Genomic DNA, 16,410 nt, shown 5'->3' with positions numbered 1-16,410 from the left:
GTGCCTATCTGTTTTCCTGTTCCTTACTCACCATGTATATAGGACACAGGTAATTTGTCTTTTCAATTCACAGATCTTAAGATTGAGAAGAGCCATATTCAAGAAGCCTCATCTACCTGGATCTGATTTAGATGCTGAAAATCTATACTTCAAGCCTAAGCCTGATGCAGTAATAGCATTAGCCAAGGATCTTAGAAGGGGAGTAAGTATAGTCTGCATGTAGGAGGCACATGAATTATTTGGGGGGTAGAGATAGTTAATCTATGGTGGTTAATCTATGGACCTTGCATTAGTTCCAAGCCTAAGTCTTTTTTTTTTTTTTTTTTTTCAAGCCTAAGTCTTAAGAGGACTCGAAGGTTTTGTATATTGGAAGCCCCAAGCTGCAACATAAGAAATTGAGCTGCCCTGCTAGAGGCAGCATGGAGAAAGAAAGAGATAATCCCTAAGGTTACATAACAGTGGTGGTGGGGAGTGGGAAGAGATACATCAAACTAGATATTCATGCATCTCAACCAAACCCAGGTTTACAGCTGTCCCCATCAAAGTGTAAAACATGTACGTGTACCTCATGAGTGTTCCAGCCCAATTGAGCTCCTAAATGATTATGAGCCTACCCAACATTAAGTGGAACAAAACAACTTCCCAGCTGAGCACAATCTTATAGAGAATCTTCTAAAGATAAGAAAATGATTATTTTAGGCCACTAAGCTTTGGAGTGATTTGTTATACAACAATAAGTAACTCACTTATCAAATGAAAACTGAATATTTTGGAAGTCAGACTCGATAGAAAAATTAAAAGGCAAACTACAAACTATGAAAAAGTATGTGTCATGAACATACCACTGGTTAATATCCTTATAATGAAAAAGAGCTCACTGTGAAACCTCAACCTAATCATCAAGTACTCAACAGAAAACAATGGACAAAGGACATGATCTGTTTACTCACAGCAGGGACAATCAAAACAGCTAATAAGTATGAAAAAGTTCTAATCATTATTTAAAAGATCATTAATATTCAAATACTATTGGTGAGAAGGTAGAGTGGTAAGATCTTTCTAGAGAGCAAATCTGCCAAAGGCCATCTCTAGAAATACATGAGGGCATAATCACAGATCCAAAGAAACAGCTACAGAAAGGATGTTAATTTCAAACCGAATATCCAACAATATAGAAAATGTTTAAGGAAATTATTAAGTATCTATATTTGAGGGTATTCTACATCTTTCAGGTTTTTAAGAAAATTCAGGTAACATGCTTATAATGTCAAGTTTTAAAAAGCACAATATAAAATTATTTTTATATATACATATATACACCCATATTATTTTGATCCAAGTTTTTAAAAATAAATGAAAAATATGCTTATATATAAATACCAAGGCTGAAAGGAAATAAAATTGTTAAAAGTGGCAGTAGGATTATAACTACTTTTGTTGTCTGTGCATCTATTTTCTAAATTTTCTATAACTATTATTTTCACATTCAGTAAAAACAATAATGTTATTCTTTATAAGTTACACTGGTTAATCTACTGATCAAGGTACTTAAGAATAGTTCCCCAACTGGAGATATTTAATAAAATTATCTTTTGGAATTTGGGAGAGAATTTAGAAATGACCTGATATGATCTACCATTCAACAGATGAGAAAATAGATCTAGAGATTTAGGTGCCCAAACTTGTTGAAGTATTCAGAGGCAGAACCTTACTTAGAATTCAGATTGTTTATCCACTGGCCAGCACACATGTTTACACTCCTTTAGGAGCTACCTATAATAGTGATTCAAATAAGAACTAAAGATCTAAGTAGAATAACTGTCATTTTGAGAAAGGCTTTAACCCTTTAAACTGATATTCAAATAATTCTCATTTTAAACTATACAATTATTTATAATAATAATATACCATTTCCTATAATAGCAATAATATACCATTTCCTATAATAGCTTTATGAATAATTTCCACTGAAATAACTTCTCAAGATTTTTAAGTTTCCTATAAATTTACAGCTTGTTATTGTTGTTACACTTTCAGCTGAATTTTATGCCCACCCATGAGACTATTTTGTACTACAGGCATTTCACATCACTCTGCTTTTCCTTCAAGAGTTTTTTCTCCTCACTTGACGAATATAAGTAGGGTAGGAATGTTTAATATACTTAGACATACTTCCACTTGGGAGACTTTTGAATGTATTTTCAATTTATTTTATTTTTTTTTAATGAATTATTTTCTCTAGTCACACTTCTAATACAAGAGCAGCTACCTTTAATTCAAGGTGTTCCTCTGGATCTTGGCTTTGAGACCTACCTTTTGATTCTGAACCTGGGGAAACTAAGCTTGTGCTCTTCCTCCTAGCTAAGCTTAGATTGTTGCTTTGCCAACAATATTCTGCTGGAGATGAATCTAAGTTCCTCCTCTTTATTTTACCTGGATATATAAAGCTAGTTTTCATCTTTACCTCTGATGGAGATGAGTCTGTTTTTAAAAGGCTTGGATATCTATCTTTCAATTTTACTTCTGGTGGAGGGAACATATTTTTCATTTTTCCCTCTGGTGGAGCTTTTGATTGGTATTCCTCTAAAGGTAATGTTTTGTTCTCCTCCGTTATTGTCAGGACTGGAACAACAGGCAATGGAGTTTGCTTTGTTGACTCATCTGTTTGCTTTGTTGACTCATCTGTTTGCTTTGTTGATTCATCACTTTCAGGAGCAATAGCAACAGCATCTGAATTATCTTGATTTGACTCGTTCAAAGGTGGGAGAATCAAGTCTTTCTTATCATCATTATCTGGCAACTAGAAAATAGATCAATAAAGCAAGCTACCAATTAATCATTACTGACTAGAAAATATTTAAAACTAATAAAACTTAAAATCATGTGTACCCTTTTATCAGTTTTCATAAGAACTTACCTTCAATATTTGTCAATTATTGCATTCTTTATTAAAAGAGTTAAACTCCACTTGCCTGAAACTAAGGACTATAGAATATTATTTCATTAAAATGATCACACTGCTTTACAAAGCAGTGGTTCTCATGTATTCAGATTTTATAAACTAGCAATTTCTCAAAAAAAATTGAAGAGTCTAACATTTTGATATTATTATGCTACACCAATATATCATAAATAAAGAAAACTTTAGGGGCACCTAGGTGGCTCAGTCAGTTGAGTGTCTGACTCTTGATTTCAATTTGGGTCACAATCTCAGGATCGTGGGATTGAACCTCATGTCAGGCTGTGTGCTCAGCTGGGAGTCTGCTTGAAACACTCTCCCTCTCTCTGCCCCTCCCCCCACCACAAACTTGCACCTGTGCTCGATCTCTAAAATAAAGAAATCTTAAAAAAAAAAAAAAAGGGAAATTTTAACAGCAAAAGAGCACAAAGAAAATATCATAAAATCAAACAATATTATATGAACTCTATTTTTTTGCTTCTATTTAAATATAGATTATAAACCCACAAAGAAAGTAAAGAATATAGTTTAGTCTGTGGCATCCATTTCTAAGATCATTGTGCAAAATTTTATGCTTTTATTTTTACTTGTTGCCCCCTTTCACTTTGTCAACATCTTTTGTCCCCATCTTTGTATGTATTTTTAAATATTACCATTTTATGCTGTAATTTCCCCTTTAATAGTGTAATATAACTTAAGTAAATAATGTAATTGTATAGATACGGCCACAACAGAAATAACCATAAAAACCTGAATAACTTCTTGGGTGCTTTTTTCCCCATCTATACATATTTCTTTATTTATAAATGTTTCATCCCTTTATAAAATAGTGACTATTAGAAGTTCTCTTCCAAGTTCCCTTACCTCACTTGGAACAGTTTCAGCTTCCTCCTTTATAAAAGGTACATCTGTTAATAAATTAATAGAAGTATTTTATCATATAACATTATAAAACAATAAATACATTTATATATATGCACACTAACAAAATACTATTTTAATTTTTCTCACCAAGAACAAAGCAATTTAAATCAAAGCAGCTATTCAAACATAAATACTATTTAGTAAAAACAAGCTGAGAAATCTCTGGGAAGTGGAATGATAAATTAAAAATCATGAAGATAAAATGAAAACATGAATTAAGTAAGATTTCAGATAAAAACAGATATACAGTGTCTTTTGCTACAAGTCAAGAGGAAATAAAATAAACCCCAGATGGTCAGTGATAGGGTTGGGATTGGAAAGAGAATGGAATAAAGGTGCATGTGACCAGAGAAAGTAGGACCATTTGAAAGAAAGCTGGCTGAAGCACTTCTAAAATTTTCCTAGAGACATAAAGAATATATATTTAGCAAGTAGAAAAGGAAAACCTAAAAGGAAGAGAGATGGAATAAAAAATTGAGATACAAAAGAATGTGTTAAGTCTAGTATAAAACAAAACTTATTTTGGTCACTGTTAGTTGTGTGGCTGTGGTCAGCTTAGCTCATTTTTTGAGCTTTGGTTTTGTCATATGTAAAATAGGATAATAATGGCTTATCTTACAGGTAGGATACAAGTCTCTGTACAATGTGAGCAGCAGTATGGTTAAATGCTGAAGCTCTTGGGTCAAACAGACTAGGTTCAAATACAAACCCTACCAGTTAATGGCTGTGTGACTTCTGAGTGGTTAATCTGTCTGATTTCAGCTTTCTCATCTGTAAAATGTAGATAAATAATAATAACACCCTCAATTGACTGCTGTGAGGATTGATTTATATAATCTAGGTAAAGGCCTGCAACACAGTGATCAGTAAATGTTGGGGGAAGCTGTAAGAAGTATAGGAATACCAGAAAAAAAAGAAGTCACTAGACTTGAAATAAACTATTTGGATAAGAAAAATAAAGTTGGCAACCTACAGTGAGTGAGGGGGGTTAGCCTCGACTCTCCAACTTTGATACTGAAGATGGAAACTATGATTCTCCTATACCTGAAAATTGAACACTTCAAGGTAAAGAGTAGGCTAAAGACACATAGCTCTGCTGGGCTGGTTGATCCTCAGACGTTAGGAAATGAACATATCAGAGGCTGAGGTAGCCAGGAGGTAGTAGTAGGGAAATAGAGAAGTAACTTGTAGCCCAAGTCTTATAACAATAAATCCTTATTCCACACCTGCAGAATCCAAGATCTTGCAGATAAAGTATTATGCATCTATTTTAACTTTTTTTTTTTATTTATTTTAACTTAACTTTCAATGAATTTTCTAACAGAAATTTTTTAAAAGACTACCAAACAAAAAAAAAAAAAAACAAAGAAACAAAACAAAAAAAACAAAAACAAAACAAAAAAAAAGACTACCAAACAATATCTTCTATTACTTTACTGATATGTGATAAGTTCTCAAATTTAATGCTAATTGAATTTCCCGTTCCCTTCTCTCTGTTTGCCTTCCTTTCTCATACACAGACACACACTTCTACTAAAAAGAGACCAATACCTCTACATCTACTGTTTAAGAAAAATATCTTTTTCATAGATCATAATTAAGATTTAACTTTTTTTTTTTTGTCCTTAAATGAGTAAAGGAGTATTAAAACAACAACAACAACACTCTTGGGCACCTGGGTGTGTCAGCTGGTTTTGGCTCAGGTCATGGTCTCAGGGTCATGAGATCAAGTCCCATGTCAGGCTCCACACTCAGTGTGGAGTCTGCTTGAGACTCTGTCTCTCTCTGCCCCTCCCCCTGCTCACACACTGTATCTCTCTAAAATAAATAAATAAAAATCTTTTTTTTAAAAAAAAACCTCTTAATTGGGTCTCAGTCTTTTCTTTGGAGTGTTACAAGATAAACGCTATATACTAAAACTATAATGAGATACATATTTCCAACAAAAAATGAAATCCACTTAAAGTAAATTACTAATTTTCATTTTGTGATACAACTACCCTCTTTTAAATTATCTTAATAATAATAAATACAAATGTTAATTTCTCAACCTGATGTTACACCATTTTCAGGCTCCTTTTCAAATAGGCTTGCAAGTAACTCACTGGTGTCACTTCCCTAGAAATAAGAAGAAAAAAAAAAGAAAGATTTTGGAGAAATGTTTAGAGAGCTATTTTGCCTTTATAACTTCTTCTATTACCTTCTGTAAAATTTACAGAAGAATGTGGTTTCATGAGAAAAACTGTCCAAATAGCACTATTTTAAAGAGAAGTATACCCTGGCTAAGAGTTAATGTTCCAGGGAGAAGCTTTCCAAAAATTGATAGGGTATTTGAGTAACAAGTGTGTAAGAGAAAAAGATTGTAAGTTAATAATATCATAACTTCAAAGGATAAAAGAAGATATCCCCAGAAAATAAATTACTTTTTTATTGGAAAACATTATGGCCTATAAGCTGCAAAGTGATGTGGATCTTTAAATATATTCCAAGAGAAATTATAAGGTAGGGTGATCTCTGACTCATAAAATACTGATCTTTTAATAAGAAAAAAAGTCCATAGTTCCTTTAATTAAGGGCTCCCCAAATTTTCCGTAAAATATTAATTCTGTATAAGTGCTAATTAATCTATCCTAAAGAAGTACCACTATGTCAAAATAAGAGTCATGAAAAACATTAATATATCAGTGTGTTATGACTATCACTTCAAGGCTGTGACCTTAGTCAATGCTTTACTAATTCACTGAAATTTTTGTGAATCTCTATTGCTGGGCCAAAATGTATAGGTCAGACTGTATTTCTAAATATTATATTATCTAATAAAGATCTAGTATTCAAGATTTAGAGCACTCTTATAACTCAACAATGAAAATACAAATAATGCAATTTAAAAATCAACAAAGGATTTAAATAAACATTTATCTAAAGAATATATACAAATGGCCAGTAAACACATGAAAATATGTTCACATCATTGGTTATCAGGGAAATGCAAATCAAAACCACAATGAGATACCACTTCAAACCCACTAGGATAGCTATAATTGAAACAAACAAAAAAAGCAAAATAACAAGTGTTGGAGAAGATATGGAACCTTCATACATTGCTAGTTGGATGTAAAATTGTGTAGCCACTATGGAAAACAGTTTGATAGTTCCTGAAAACGTTAAAAAAGGAACTACTATTTGGTCCAACAATTCTACTTCTAGGTATATACCCAGAAGAATTAGAAACATATGCTCACAGAAGAATCTGCACACGAATATTCACAGCAGCATTATTCATGATAGCTAAAAAGTTCAGACAACTCAAATGTTCACCAACTGATAAGCAGAATGTGGTAAATACGCATTTAGTGGAATATTTGGCAGTAAAAAGAAACAAAGGATTGATACATGCTACAATGGGAATGAACCCTGAAAACTATGCCAAGTGAAAGAATCAAAGAATTATATATTATGATTCCATTCAAATGAAATGTTTAGAATAAGCAAATCTATGGTAACAGAAAGTAGAGTAGTTAATTGTCTAGGGTCAGGGGGGCCTGGGAGGTTTGGTTAAGGGGTGTGGAGTTTCTTTCGTGAGTAATGAGAATATCTGAAAATTGATCATAGCAATGGACATACAACTCTGAATATACTAAAGGCCACTGAATTGTATGCTTTAAGTAGTTGATATTTTAACCAAGTTGTTAAAAAATGAAATCTTATGAATTAATAGTCAATATTTATGGAATATCACGTTAGCAAAACAGAAAAGTACATGAACGATGAAAGACATTCTATATATCAAGATGAAGCTGTATCTCATCACTTTTAATTATCATAATCTTTTTAAATAAAAGCATTAGAAATTACATATGGAGAATGTTAATTACCTTACGTTCTTTATGGGCAAATTTTGGGGTAAGAAGCCCTTCTAAATAGCTAGCTTTTTCCATCCATGTATTCAGATTTCTGTATTCTTTTTTCATTTTTTCCAGCCTAAAGAAAGAAATCAGTTCTACACTTAAAAAGTGACAGATATGGTATGATTCACAAAAGAATACATTCATTATGATTCACTTATAAAATATTCTAAAAGAGGCAAAACAGCAATATACTGTTTAAGGATACCGTCAAAGAAAGGAAAAGGGAGGATTACAACAAAAGTCAGGGCAACAGTTACCTAAGGATAGATTGGGGAGAGGATGGAATCTCATAAGGGCACACAAAACACATTTGTGATATTGGTGTTCTATTCCTTTAAGTTTTTATTTAAATTCCAGTTAACATACAGTGTCATACTAGTTTCAGGTATACGACTTAGTGATTCAACACTCCCATACAATACCCGATGCTCATCACAAGTGTACTCCTTAATCTCCATCACCTATTTAATCCATCCCTCCCACCCAGCTCCCCACTGCCAACCATCAGTCTGTTCTTTATACTTAAGAAACTGTTTTTTGGTTTCTTTTTTTCCATGATCATTTGTTTTGTCTCTTAAATTCCACATAGGAGTGAAATAATATGGCATTTGTCTTTCTCTGACTTGTTTTGCTTACCATAATACTCTCTACCTTCATCTATGTTGTTGCAAGTGGCAAGAATCCTTTATTTTTTATAGCTCAGTAAAAATTCTTTTTTTTTTTTAGCTCAGTAAAATTTCATTGTATATATATATATATATACACAGTCAATGGATATTTGGGTTCTTTCCATAATTTGGCTACTGTTAATAATGCTGCTATAAATATTGGGGTGCATGTACCCCTCTGAATTAGCAATTTTTTAATCTCTGGGTAAGTATCTAGTAGCGCAATTGCTGGATCATAGGGTAGTCCTACTTTTAACTTTTTGAGGAAACTTCATGCTGTTTTCCAAAATGGCTGTACTAGTTTGCATTCCCACCAACAGTATAAGAAAGTTCCCCTTTATTCCACATCCTTGCCAACACTTGTTTCTTGTGTTAATTTTAGCCATTCTGACAGATGTGAGGTGATATTTCATTGTTTTGATTTGTATTTCCCTGATGAGGAGTGGTACTGAGCATTTTTTCATGTGTCTGTTAGCCATCTGGATGTCTTATTTGGAAAAATGTCTATTCATGTCTTCTGCCCATTTCTTAACTGGATTATCTGGTTTTGGGGTGTTGAATTGCATAAGTTCTTTATATATTTTGGATATTAGCCCTTTATCAGATATATATAATTTGTAAATATCTTCTCCCATTCAGTAGGTGGTCTTTTTGTTTCGTCAATTGTTTCCCTCCCTGCATAGAAGCTTATTTTATTTTGATGATGTCCCAATAGGTGATTTTTGGGTTTGTCTCCCTTGCGTCAGGAGACATATTTAGTAAGAAGTTGCTATGAGCCAATATCATAGAACTCACTGCCTCTGTTCTCCTCTAAGATTTTAATGAATTCCTGTCTCACATTTAGGTTTTTAATCCATTTTGAATTTATTTTTGTATATAGTGTTAAAGGGGTTCAATTTCATTCTTTTTGCATATTGCTGTCCAGTTTTCACAACTTTGTTGAAGAGAGCGTCTTTTTTCCATTGGATATTTCCCTGCTTTGTCAAAGATTAACTGACCATATAGTTGTAGATTAATCTTTGGGTTTTCTACTCTGTTTCATTGATCTATGTGTCCGTTTCTGTGCCCATCCTATACTGTCTTGATTACTACAGCTTTGTAAGATAACTTGAAGTCTAGAATTGTGATGCCTCCAGCTTTGCTTTCCTTTTTCAAGGTTGCTTTGGCTATTTGGGGTCTTTTGTGGTTCCATACAAATTTGAGGGTTGTTTGTTCTATGAAAAATGCTGTTAGTATTTTCTAGGGGTTGCATTAAATGTGTAAATTGTTTTGGGCAGCATAGACATTTTAACAATATTCATTCTTCCGATCCATGAACATGGAATGTTTTCCCATTTCTTTGTTTCATCTTCATTTTCTTTCATCAGTGTTTTTTAGTTTTCAGAGTATAGGTCCTTTACCTCTTTGGTTAGGTTTACTCTTAAGTGTATTACGGTTTCTGGTGCAATTGTAAATGGGATTAATTCCTTGACTTCTCTTTCAGCTGCTTCCTTATTGGTGTATAGAAATGCAACAGATTTCTGTCGATTTTTGTATCCTGTGACTCTACTCAATTCATGTATCACTTCTAACAATTTTTTTGGTGGAGTCCTCTGAGTTTTCTATATCAAGTATCATGTCATCTGCAAATTGTGATAGTTTTACTTCTTCCTTGCCAATTTCGATGCCTTTTATTTCTTTTTTCTTGTCTGACTGCTGTGGCTATGATTTCCAATATGGCAATGTTGTATTTCTTTTATTTTTTTTAAGATTTTATTTATTTTATTTGAGAGAGAGAGAGAGAGAACGAAAGTACATGTTTGAGTCGTGTAAGGGGTATAAGGGGAGGGGGACGAGAAAATCTCAAGCAGACTCCATGTGGAGCTTGGAGCATGGAGTCTGACACAGGGCTCTACCTCATGACTCTGAGATCATGACCTGAGTCAAAACCAAGAGGTAGAAGCTTAACCAACTGAACTATCCAGGTGCCCCAATGTTGTATTTCTTAACTTGAATTATAAATATCTAGGCAGTAGTCTTATTATTTTTATTTAAGCTATACATGCAGCATGTTTTAGAAGTTATTCAATATATATTGGTCTCATTATTTAAGCTTATATATACATATATGTTATCCAATATATACATATTTTTGCAATAAAAGAAAAAATAGGAATTCAGCTTCTAATCCAAGAAATTTAAAAAAGCTTTAGTCATCTAAAGATGTAACTTACAAGAATTCAACAGAAAAAAGCGAATGTTTCCCAGAAGACACTATTACCTTGATAATAAACCCTAATAAAGACATTATAAAACAGGAAAATTAGTCTAATCTCATTCACGAACATAGATGCAAATGTTACAAATAAATATAACTTTAGTACAAAAAAATCCAATAGTATAGAGAAAAGATAATATATCATGAACAAGTTGGATTTATCCCAGGTATACAAGGATATTTTGATGTTAACATTAGAAAATATAAATACAATTTGACTAATTAAAAGGGAAAAAACATTTGGCAAAATCTAACATCCATTTATGATTTTAAAGAAACTAAGAAAACTAGGAACAAAGTGGAATGATTTACATAGCCTGGTATAGCTTATCTATATTTAAAAAACCCTATATAAGTAAATGCTCTTAACTATTAAATGCTAGAAGTGTTGTCTTTAAAGATCATGAACAAAACAAGGATGTCCATCCTTGCCATTTATATTAGACACTGACTGGAACTTCTAGCTAGCATAATAAGACAAGAAAGCAAAATTAAAGAGTTAAGTACTGGAGATAAAAAAAATAGTTATTTGTAGGTATGATTGTTTAAATAAATTCTCTCAAATGATACTATAGATAAATCATTATAAATATGAAAGTTTAGTCAAAGAGGAAATTCTAGAAGATAAGGCCAGCAGGGATAATTTTTAAAATCTTCTCAAATCTTTATGTAAAAACATTCAGAGTATCTCAATAGCAAACCCAAGAACATATGGGCAACATTTACAACACAATCATATGACAAGGCATCTCTATGAACCCCAAAACATATACATAAGACCTTCAAGGTATTGATGTACATATGTCAAAAAGCAACAGGTATAAATGGGGCATCTGGTGGCACCTGGATAGCTTAGTTGGTTGGGCATCCAACTCTTGATTTCAGCTCTGGTTATGATCTCAGGGTCCTGAGATTGTGCCCCACATGGAGCTCTGCACTCAGCAAGGAGTCTGCTTGGGTTTCTCTCCCTCTGTCAGTCCCCCAGCTTGCACTCTCTAAATAAATAACGAAATCTTAAAATAAATGGAAGGGGGAGCATCTGATGGACCTGAAAATAAGAAAACCCCAAAATAGCCAACAGGTAGTCATGGGAAATTACAGCAGGCCAATTTGAGAAAAGCAGTTGAAACTGGGAGCATTTTGCTTTTTCCAATAGCAAAGTGAGAACAGAGGATTCATGGTAAACATTAAAAGGACTGGAGCAGTCTAACCACTGTGAATACTCAAAACTGAACAACCAGGTCTCTAGTCCAGGGCATATGGCCCCAGAAAATCTTAGAAAGCAACTCATTTTTTAACACCAAATGAAAACATCAATAGTGGGAGCTCTGTGAAACTCAATAAGCTTTCTAAACCAAATCTCCTATAAAAAATTTCAGGAAAATTAATTCCATATAAAATTGAGTAACAGAAAACTACCAGTGCCAAATTCCAAAGTAGTTATAAGAACAAAGAAAATAAGGAACAGAGTAACATCCCTAGACTTTGAAAGCATGCAAGAAAAATACATGTGAGTCAGTGAGCACAGACAGGAGCAAGACGATTCACTGGGACCCATTTTGCTAGGAAGAGGCAGATCAGCTGGTGAAGCTACATGAGAGAAATTAGAGCAGTGGCTGTCACTGTCACTATGAGCTATATAAGTTGAGGTTCTGCAGCTGGAGACACTCTGTTTAAATGCTGAAGCAATTACAAGGATCCAGTTGTAAACTATTAGGTAAGATATTAAGGAAATTAGCAATTTCCAGGGTTTTTTTTTTAAGATTTTATTTATTCATGAGAGATGAGAGAGAGAGAGAGAGAGTGAGAGAGAGAGAGGCAAAGACACAGGCAGAGGGAGAAGCAGGGTTCCGTGCAGGGAACCTGATGCAGGACTCGATCCTAGGGTCTCTAGGATCACACCTGGGCTGAAGGCGGCGCTAAACCACTGAGCCACCCAGGCTGCCCCAGCAATTTCCAGTTTAAGATGGTGGCGAGGAGGCTCCTGAACTCACCTCCTCCCATGTATGCACTGTACCTACAGTTATACAAAGAGCAATTCTCTCTGAAAAAAGAAATAAGCTGAGCAACTCCTACACATCGTGCAAATAAGAAATGACTCACATCCATGGGAAAGGATGAGGCACATACCATAAGCCCCACCCTGGCACAGTGTCATACAATTGGGACAGAACTCCCAACTCCCAACTCCCAGGGTCCCCCTGAGGAGAAAAAGGGTTGGACAACACATATAACATCCCAACTTTCAAGACTCCCATCTGAGGGACAGGCCCCCAAAGCTCCTATTTCTGAAAGCTTGTGACCACAAGACCCATAAGGCTACAGAAAAAAAAAAGTTTTTAACATGTTTGCTAGGACTTACTATGCTGTCCGCTCAGGGCTCAGCAGAGGAGTGGTACAAAAATAAGCTCATCTCCCTGTTATTTCCCAAAAGATGCCTACTGCATTCTTTAAAAGCTGCTACCTGGAGTTGACTGAAATCCTTCTTGAGATCTCTGGAAGCCAGCAGATGCTATCTCCTTCTCCTTCTAGACCGATCCAAACCATCAGTATCTCCCTGGAAGGAGCTTATACAGACATCTGGCACTCCAGACTTTGTGGCTGTTGCCAAAGAGATGGGCCCCTGGATTGTTTGGCTGCCACAGCCAATAGGGCTTGCATTCACCAGTCCCACAGAACTTCAGCACACAAAGAAGCAGTTCCTAACAGGTCCAGGAATGACTTCCACTCCAGTGGCTATATCCATAGGCCTAGCACAAAGGGAGCAGACAAGAAAGCTCATCTTCTAGTTTCTCCATGGAAGGGCTCTAGTTACATATTTGCCCAACAGCTGCCTGGGGTTCAGCTGCTGGTCAGCCTTAATCTAGAGGATGACTGAGATTCTCCTCTTTGAGATACTGACAAGTCTTGAAACACTGAACAACTGGAAGCTGCTAAGAAAAAAAGAAATCAGCCTGGACAATCACAAAGGTTTGAGAGACACCCAAGAGCTTGGGCTGGGTTCATTGATGAGGTTCATTTCCTATATGAGACCACTCCATCAAGACTACGAAACGTGGCAGTTTTATCTAATGGTCAGAAACCAACACAGAGTCAGGATAAATGAAGAGGATAACAAGACCAGAATAGCAAGATAAAACTTCAGAACGTAAGTTTCAAAGAAATAAATAAGAAAAAACAGACCTTAATAAAATCTGATTTACCTGATATAAAATTCAAAATAGTGATCATAAAGATGCTCACTGAGGTCAGGAGAAAAATTCATAAACAGAACGAGAATTGCAACAAAGAGATATAAAATATAGAAAGTACCAAACAGAAATCATAGAGCTAAAGAACAAAATAACTGGACTGAAAAATCCAATAGAAGGATCCAAGAGCACTAGATGTAGAAGAAAGGATTGGCAAACTCAAAGACAAGGCAAAGGAATTTATTCAATCAGAAGAGAAAAAAAAAAAAAAAAAAAAAGTAAAGCTAGCTTAAAGGATTTATTTATAGGACACAACAAAGTGTACCACCATATGTATTACAGGGGCACTAGACACTGACTTTTCCTTTTTTTTTCTTTTTAAGATTTTATTTGTTTATTCATGAGAGACAGAGAGAGAGGCAGAGACACAGGCAGAGGGAGAAGCAGGCTCCATGCAGGGAGCCAGACATGGGACTCGATCCTGGGACTCCAGGATCATGCCCTGGGTCAAAGGCAGGCGCTAAACCACTGAGCCACCCAGGATCCCCAACACTGACTTTTCCAAACAAATACCTAAAGCCCATGTCCCAAAAGAAAAAATTAACGTACCACTAACACATAAATAAGATGAAGATTTTTTTTTCTTTTCTTTTCTTTTTTACCTTTCCCGAGGTTGTTGCTGAAGTTTCTCAAGTCGCACTACAGGTGGCTGGTTGGATTGGGACACTGCAGGTGGCATCCCAATGGTAACATTCAGGTCTGGGGATAGGAATGCTGGATATTCTATTGGTTGTGGTGTAATAACATTTCTGCCAAATGGTTATAATGTTAAATATTGCAATTATACAAAAGCACACTTAAAATCATTCTCTCTTGTACACTGTAGCTCATCTATCTACCTTGAACCATCAGAAGGTAGAGCTAGGAAAAAAGACAAAGGTCAGACATCCTGACAGAAGTACTCTCTTGAACATTCTTACTATTAAGATGGGCAGCAGGGATGAGAAAGGAGATAAGGACCTGAGGTTCTAATGAGAAGTAGAAAGTGTTTGAGCCCAGACCTCTCTCCCAATCTCTAGATCCAAATCTCTATTTTGCAGCTTAGTCAAGTGAAATTGATCATCACAAGTCCACCCACCTCTTATCAACCTGGCACCCTTAAGCCTATCTTTAAAACATATTTAATCTCCAAATGAGAACAATAACACGTCATAATTCCACTTAACATAATACAACTATCCTGCATACAACCAAAAATTCACTAACCTCTTCCCCAAAAAAGAATATAAAGTCTTTGGGTGATGTTTACTTTTCTTAATATCCTGAAACTTAAATAGTATGATCTAAATTTAACAATACTTAAGTGTTACAGTATAAAGTCAATATAGCTAATGTTACATGATAAGGGGATATGAGAGAAGAAAATATATTTGCTATGTAAATATATTTTTCAGGTCACTTGATAAATGGGCCAGAGTAGTACACCCAAATAATAAATCCAAAAAAGCCCACCAGGTATTATGCTTTTGTTTTGGTTCTAGGAGGGGCCAGATACAACTACTTATCCTCCACCTTAGTAGGTGCGGGACCACTGGATCCTAAAAATTTCAATGAAGACTACTAAATTTTTGTCAGAATTCTTCCCACCCTCTGATATGCAGAATATCTTATCAGAAGTCTAGATTAGTTGCTATTTTCTATTTACCAGGTCCAATCAGCATAACGGTTATCGCTGTAATGGACCTGTGTAATATCTTGTATTAGGGAAAGGCAATCAAGATACCCGTGAACTATGGGACACCTGAGTGGCTCAGTCAGTTAAGCATCTGACTCTTGGTTTCAGCTCAGATCATGATCTCAGGGATGTGAGACCAAGCCCTGTGTCAGGCTCTGTGCTCAGTGTGGGGACTGACTGCTTGGGATGTTTTCTCTCCCTCTCTCTCTGCTCCTCCCCATGCTCTCTCTTTAAAATGAATAAATCTTGTTTAAAAAATTCCTGTATAAATAAATAAAAATTAAAAAAATAAAATCTTTATTTTTAAAAAAAAATTTTTATTTATTTATGATAGTCACAGAGAGAGAGTGAGAGAGAGAGAGGCAGAGACACAAGTAGAGAGAGAAGCAGGCTCCATGCACCGGGAGCCCGACGTGGGATTCGATCCCGGGTCTCCAAGATCGCGCCCTGGGCCAAAGGCAGGCGCCAAACCGCTGCACCACCCAGGGATCCCAAAAATAAAATCTTTAAAAAAAACTCTCTCTCTCTCTGTGACTATCATAAATAAATAAAAATTAAAAAAATAAAATCTTTAAAAAAAAAAAAAAAAAAAAAGGATCCCTGGGTGGCGCAGCGGTTTGGCGCCTGCCTTTGGCCCAGGGCGCGATCCTGGAGACCCTGGATCGAATCCCACGTCGGGCTCCCGGTGCATGGAGCCTGCTTCTCCCTCTGCCTGTGTCTCTGCCTCTCTCTCTCTCTGAGACTATCATAAATAAATAAAAATTAAAA

The 16,410-nt window shown here is 35.2% G+C and overlaps 1 protein-coding gene and 1 long non-coding RNA gene across 18 annotated transcripts in view; one reads left to right on the top strand and one right to left on the bottom strand.

Moving 5' to 3' along the window:
* The window catches only part of LOC144306115 (uncharacterized), a 39,136-nt gene extending 38,832 nt beyond the window's left edge, over positions 1-304 (top strand). Inside the window, exon 3 of the long non-coding RNA XR_013373136.1 lies at positions 74-304. This is a non-coding gene — a long non-coding RNA (uncharacterized LOC144306115). The remainder of the gene's footprint in view (positions 1-73) is intronic.
* The window catches only part of CATSPERT (catsper channel auxiliary subunit tau), a 132,599-nt gene that overhangs the window by 82,733 nt on the left and 33,456 nt on the right, over positions 1-16,410 (bottom strand). For 12 of the 17 annotated variants that reach the window (XR_013373133.1, XM_077885409.1, XM_077885410.1 and 9 more), the window contains 6 exons: positions 14,570-14,716; positions 7,759-7,864; positions 5,935-6,001; positions 4,598-4,654; positions 3,824-3,867; positions 2,465-2,800 (listed from right to left, as the gene is read on the bottom strand). Coding sequence is in view for 16 of the 17 variants with exons in the window: in XM_077885409.1 (XP_077741535.1) it covers positions 2,465-2,800; positions 3,824-3,867; positions 4,598-4,654; positions 5,935-6,001; positions 7,759-7,864; positions 14,570-14,716 (757 nt within the window). In the remaining variant the exon portion in view is untranslated. Of the gene's footprint in view, positions 1-2,464; positions 2,801-3,823; positions 3,868-4,597; positions 4,655-5,934; positions 6,002-7,758; positions 7,865-13,180; positions 13,300-14,569; positions 14,717-16,410 lie in introns of those variants that run through there. The other 5 variants (XM_077885412.1, XM_077885421.1, XM_077885420.1 and 2 more) reach the window with 4 other exon arrangements.

This window comes from Canis aureus, chromosome 36 (genome assembly GCF_053574225.1).
Source record: "Canis aureus isolate CA01 chromosome 36, VMU_Caureus_v.1.0, whole genome shotgun sequence".
In the NCBI taxonomy this organism is placed as follows: domain Eukaryota; kingdom Metazoa; phylum Chordata; class Mammalia; order Carnivora; family Canidae; genus Canis; species Canis aureus.
Note: the sequence above shows the minus strand (reverse complement) of the source record. Positions and strands in the feature narration are given on the sequence as shown.